Raw genomic sequence first — 6,471 nt, forward strand, 5'->3', positions numbered from 1 at the left:
AGAACCGGGCCGGTGGCCATGGCCAGGTATAAATACATGCAACCACCAACCATGTCAGCCGTCGATCCTAGTTCTTTTCCATGTGGAAGGGACATATATATGGATACTTAAAGTCACATATGACAAAGGTTGGTGCAAGAGTGTTGGATGCATATGTGTGTCCTTGCCCTTTCGGCGTCGGTGTGAAGGAATGGGAAGCTACGTGACGACGATCGTGCCATGGTTGATGATGATGACATGCTTAGATCTGGTTGCAGACTGTTGTGTTGCAGGTGTCTTCTCGTAAGGTTCAGAAATGATGACACAGAGCTTCGAAGATCTTCGTGTTTTATTTAGGATGATGTTTGTATTTCTGGTCTTTTATGTGTATGTTAGGGTGTGCTTGCACCGCTCAAGAACTTTGTATTATGTCATGATTTGAATGCAAGCATACTTTAAAAAAAACATGCCAGCCGTCGTTAACAAAATGTCGTGGCCGGCTCGTGCAAGAAACAGAGACAGTTGCCAACGTTCACTCGTTGGTATCTATCCGTTCATCCATGCAAATTCCGCTAATTTTTGCATGTTATTTTCCCGCGCATTTCCGTCGAGCGTAGTCGGCGACGGCGACGGCGGCGGAGTCGCCTCAAAACAAAAAGCTCCGCCGACCATCGTCACCAATCATCCCGCTGCGCTGCCTAACTAAACGAGCAATGGAAATGGCGGACGCCAGATTCGCAGGAGCAAAGAAGCCAGCTACATTAACAGCATTCAGAAAAGAAAAAAACATCATCATCTTTACAACCCATCACTCGGGGTGCGACCGCAGCGGCGCCGCCGGCAGCCGCCGCACGGCCATCGGCTCGGGCTGCCGCTGCTGCCTTCCCGCGCCGCTCCCGCCGCCGCCGCGCATCCTGACGAACGCCTTCCCCTGCCCGGCGCCCGCTGCCGTCTCCTTGGCGTCCTGCAGCTGCTCGAGCGCGGTCACCACCTGCGCCATGCCGGGTCGGGCCCGGGCGTCGCCGGAGAGGCACTGCATGGCGAGCGCCGCCGTCTTCTGCGCCCCCGGCAGCGAGTACTGCCCGCCCAGCCGCGCGTCCAGGATGCGGAACACCCGGCGCTTGCTGGTCAGGTACGGCCGCGCCCACTCCACCAGGTTGTGCTCCCCCGCCGGCCGGTTCTTGTCCAGCGCCCGCCGCCCCGACAGCATCTCCAGCAGCACCACCCCGAAGCTGTACACGTCGCTCTTCGCCGTCAGATGCCCTGCAATCACCAATTCACCATCACCATCACCATTAGTTTCTCTGAATGATTCATCCTTTAATAATTTACTCCTACTAGATTGCTAATTTTCATACATTCATCCACTCATTCAAGCAAAGCATCAATCATTAAATCCAACTAGATACTCCATCCAACATAATAATCCTACTGGATATTCGATCCAAGATAATCATACTAGGCAAAGGGTTAATTTAATCCCACTGGATACTCCATCCAAGATCCCATGGGCATCGAAGTCACAACTTTTTTCTCGTCATATGCAGATGCTGCGGGCGAACAGACAATGATCCGGCTTAACCGGATTAGATATAGGTTTTTTAGGGCGGATTAGGCATAGGTTAGTACAACTTGGACTAGTGTACTGTGTTGGTAACAGTATCATATGATGATTAACACAGCTCATGCCTACCTAGGAACCACTAAAGTAGATGAACAAGTACGGTTGGCTGCTGGCCATTGACCTGCTGGTACACAAAGTACAGAGCACATGGCTGCTGATCAAGCTCCAAGACTGTTATATATGCTGCTAGATCATTATATTTATGCATAGATCACCTCCCATCCCATCAAATTATTTCAAAAAGTGTGCATTATTTAAGCAGGTGGTGGTGGTGACAGTTGATTTAATCAATCTGGTGTTGGTTTGAGCACACATGTGGTGAATGGGTCCGTTTTGCAATAGTTAGGTCTGAAACCATGACAAAATTGGGCCAGTTGTGCTGCTACCTAACTGCAAAATCTGACCAAGAATTCTAAGGCTGGTGTGTTCATCACTGCTTCTCCTGGTGCTCCAGGACACACACAAGCTGCCAAACGGATTAGGCTGACTTTTCATTTGGATTCTCATGTAATCCAGCCGTACCTACCGCATAACAAACAACAATGGCATTATTCAACCCTTTTTTTGTTCTTCAGAACCGGCAAGCAAAGCATCCTGCTAAAAGTTCAGAGCTTTTCTAGTATCTGTCTCATGCTAAATATATGTGCATGAAAAGTTCAAGGTTCTTAACAAACCCAAATAAGAAGTGTTTCAGCAACAGCAAAGGGTATAAAGCACTTATAATGATGTGCTGCATAAGATTAAGCTATGTGTTCATGTAATTGATTGATTTGGTTTACCTGTTGCGAGATACTCGGGGGCGGCGTAGCCATGAGTGCCCATGACCCTTGTGGAGACATGGCTCTTGTCGCCGGTCGGCCCGTCCTTCGCCAACCCAAAATCAGACAACTTCGCATTGTAACTCTGCAATTTCATCCATGGTTTCATATGTTTAGCATTTGAGATGTTTGTGAACAATTTGTTTACTCGTTCAAATTGGAATGAAAAGTAAGAAGAACATACCGAGTCAAGGAGAACGTTGGACGTCTTGAAGTCGCGGTAGATGACCTTGGCATTGTCGCTGTGGAGGAAGGCGAGCCCCTTGGCCGCCCCGAGGGCGACCTTCATCCTCAGGTTCCATGACAGTGGCTGGAAATGCGAGCCCCCTGCGCATTCATCATTCACCAAAACTTGTTACCACCAACATCCTCAACAAGTAATTAGGTGTGGTTAACTGATGAATGAAGCAGAGAGGAAGGTTCATTGGTAATTACTTCTGAAAAGATGGTTCTCGAGGCTCCCTCGCGGCATGAACTCGTAGACGAGGAGGCGCTGCTCGTCCTCGAGGCAGTACCCGACGAGCCTGACAAGATTCGGGTGCGACAACTGACCAAGATAGTTCACTTCAGCCTGCACAACACATTCAGCAGCCATATTCAGTAACAATGGATTTAGAAATTTGAGCAACACACTGATTCTGAATGCAGAGATTCAGAAAGTTCAGAAGCCATATTCAGTAGCAGAGTAATTCAGAGAAGAGAAGGCGAAGACTGACCAGCCACTCGCGGTGGCCCTGGAAGCCCTCCTGGTTGAGCTTCTTGACGGCGATGACCATGCCGGTGCCGGGCCGTGCGGGGGCGAAGGTGGTCTCGTCGACCCAGCCCTTGAAGACGGACCCGAAGCCGCCCTCGCCGAGCACGCTGTCGGGCCGGAAGTTGCGGGTGGCCGTCTTGAGCTCCGTGAAGGCGAAGCTCTTGACGTTGGCGGACTGGAGGATCTCGCCCTCGCTGCGCGGCGTCGGCGGCACCGTGGTCGACGGCGAGGACGACACCCGGCTGCTCGACACGCTCACGCCCCCCTTGCCCTTCCTCCTCCACGCCCACCCTGATTAACCAATCAATCAGACAAGATTAGGATAAGATCATCAGAAGAGCAAACTAATCGAAGCAAAATCTAAATTTTGCTCTTGGATTGAGACCGGGAGCTTGGAAAAAAGCAAAAAAAAAGGTGCTTTGCGGGCAGGTGAGACGAGAAGATTGGTCCAAAATGAAGGAACGGTCCAGATTAGTTAGGCGGCGAAATGGCGCTCGCCGGAGAACGGCAAGGAGGAGGAGAGGGGCTGACCTGAGGAGGAAGAAGGTGAGGCGGAGCCGCTGGTGGTCTTGTAGGGGCTGTCGGAGCTGATCCTGCTCCCGAAGCAGTTCCCCATGGCCGGCGGCAGATCGATCGATGGACGGAGGCTCAGGCAAGGGAGACGGAGCTTTTCTCAGAGACGTTGGCGAACGGCAGAGCCTGTCTTCACCCCGGCCGGCGAGCAGGCCGGATTATATATACTACACCTCTGACTTTCCTATCTGTCCCCGTCGGCCTCTTGGCCGATCACGGGAAGGAAGGCCGGCGTCGCCCGTGCTAAGCTGGTTGACCACTTGCCCCAGTAGGAGGAGGGGCGCATTAATGGCGGGCGGGAGGCGGGGAGCGAGGAGGCGAGAAGAAGGTGTGTTTCTTCTCGGCAGCTTTTGCTCCCGCCCCGAAATTTATACCGGGCGCCTCCACGGCGAACCTTCCGGCCGGTGACACGCGGGCCCGGGGCGTCAGTGGAGGTTGCGTGGCGGGTCGGGGACCGGCGCCGGCCGTCGGATCTGCGTCGGAGGGTCGTGGTTTGATTCAGACGGTTTGCGTTTTCTTGTGGCGGTTGGTGGTGGTGAGTTTGCGCGGCACGGCTTGCCGCCGGGGGAACGCTTTTTGGATGGGTTTGTTTTTCGCCGGCGTTTGGACTCTGCTCGTGTGTGCGCGTGCGTGCGCCGTTCTTCTCTCCGACCGGCTCCTGCTTCTCTCTTCTCAACGTTCGCTCCCAAATCATCGTCGTCGCCATGGTAATCTTATTAGGGTGCATAAAAAAAAAATCATAAGTCTGCATTTTTTTTTTCCACACAGTACAATCGAATTCGCCGACCTATACGAGCGTGTACTCACCCTTATGAGCACTCACGCTTATAAACCGACACATCTTTCTTGTCTTTAACAACATGTCGGTCTCGGATTCCAGGTCACGTCCAAACATAGATCAGGCTATGCCGATGCAGCAAACTCGATCACGACACGATATTGTGAGACCCAAGATTACTACTGACCAAGATTAGTACTGACGGCGCTATGACGTATGACAAAACTTATTTTCGAGGGTTAGAAACCACTGGTGCACCCCAGTAATTTGGAGGAGGCCTTGAGTAACAAAAATTGGAAAATGGCTATAAATGATGAGCATGGTGCTCTCATTGGAAGTAAGAAGACTTGGCACTTGGTTCCTCCGGCCAAAAACAGAAATGTTATTACCTGTAGACGGGTATACATAATTAAAACATAGGTGGATGATAAAATGAACAGATAGAAGGCAAGATTGATAGCAAAGGGGTTTAAGCAAGATGATAAATAAACATTATGAAAACGCTTTTAGTCCTGTAGTTAAAGCAGCTACTATGAGACTTGTTCTCTCTGTTGCAATCTTAAGTGGTTGGAGTCTTCGGCAATTGGATGTGCGGAGTACGTTTCTTCATAATGTTCTAGAGGAAGAAGTGTACATGAAAAAACCACCTGGTTATGAGGTAAAATGCAAGATAAATTTTGTTTTTAAGCTTCATAAGGCTTCGCATGGTCTGAAATATGCACCTGGAGCATAGTACTCTGGGTTAAGTGAAAAACATTAAACCATTGGTTTTCGACCATCAAGAGAAGACACTTTCTTGTTCTTTTATAGGAAAGGCAAGATCATTATTTTCGTATTGGTCTATGTTGATGATATTATTATGCTTCGAAAAATATTTTTCCTTTTCTTATTACATTTTTTATATAATGGCCCTGTTATTATCAACTAGTTGATCGTTTCAATATTGACCTATTACTTCTTTTCCATCATTTTGAAAACGATTTATGTACAAGTGTGTAAGTTTATATTTTTTTCGTTTTGTCTTAACATAACTTCAACCATAACTTCTGTAATGTGACAAAACTTTTAAACAACTTGTGTGCCTCATAATTCTCAAACTCCCCTTCAACACCCTATACTAGTCATGTATATTTGCAAGTTATCTACAGTCTCACAGAGTTGTGGAAGCAGAGGTCCAAGATATCGAACTCGGGTTTGTTTAGGATTGTTGTAATAATCGAATGTATATATAAGTTTTTACACAACTTCTCGAAAAGTTACATTATTAGGGATAAAATGAGGCATTGCATTATCCTGTTGGATTAAGATTTTTATTCCGTTTTTATCATTATTGCCACACCACTTATCTTGAAATTAATGTGATAACTCCGTTATTAAGTATTTTCACTGATTTCCGATTTTTCTTACCCTTCCTCTTTTATGACTTGTTCGTAATGACTTAATATCTTAAAAAAATGCTAAAATACTATTTAAAATGGGTCCTTTATTATATTCCTAATAACTTATTTTCATACAGTTATTCATGTTGGAATGTACATGAGACCTTTGTGTGTCTTTAAAACGTGCTTAATACTGAAATATGCTCACACACATTTAGCAACCGGTCAACTGGATGGCATTTATACACTCATGTATCTAGTATTTTAACACCCAAACCTAGAATGGTGATCATATATCCCGTTCGATCAACCTTTGTATGGACCAAGTCGAGTTAAAGTGTTATGATCATTTTATACTAAACCTTTTTACTTAGTAAAAAAGATTTTGTGTAAGATATAATAATATTAATGATACCATTTTTGTACATGCTATGTTAAACTTTTTTAGGAATAGTGAGCATGAATAATTGTGTAAGCACCGTAATGTATAATGAGGTAAAAAAATAAGTCATTCTCATAATTACTATTATAGATGTGATTTATATTTGTGACTCTATTTTCATAAA

General features: G+C 46.8%; 1 protein-coding gene across 1 annotated transcript; it reads right to left on the minus strand.

Moving 5' to 3' along the window:
• Nucleotides 1-546: 546 nt before the first annotated feature.
• On the minus strand, nt 547-4,090 carry LOC123445706 (receptor-like cytoplasmic kinase 176). Its single transcript, XM_045122732.1, has 6 exons — nt 3,707-4,090; nt 3,138-3,466; nt 2,857-2,992; nt 2,606-2,748; nt 2,383-2,506; nt 547-1,242 (listed from the first exon to the last, which is right to left on the minus strand). Exons 1-6 carry the CDS (start codon nt 3,789-3,791, stop codon nt 788-790), a joined length of 1,272 nt encoding a protein of 423 aa, XP_044978667.1. The 5' UTR covers nt 3,792-4,090; the 3' UTR covers nt 547-787.
• Between the last annotated feature and the right edge of the window lie 2,381 nt (nt 4,091-6,471).

The sequence above is a fragment of the Hordeum vulgare genome, chromosome 3H (genome assembly GCF_904849725.1).
Source record: "Hordeum vulgare subsp. vulgare chromosome 3H, MorexV3_pseudomolecules_assembly, whole genome shotgun sequence".
Taxonomy (NCBI): Eukaryota; Viridiplantae; Streptophyta; class Magnoliopsida; order Poales; family Poaceae; genus Hordeum; species Hordeum vulgare.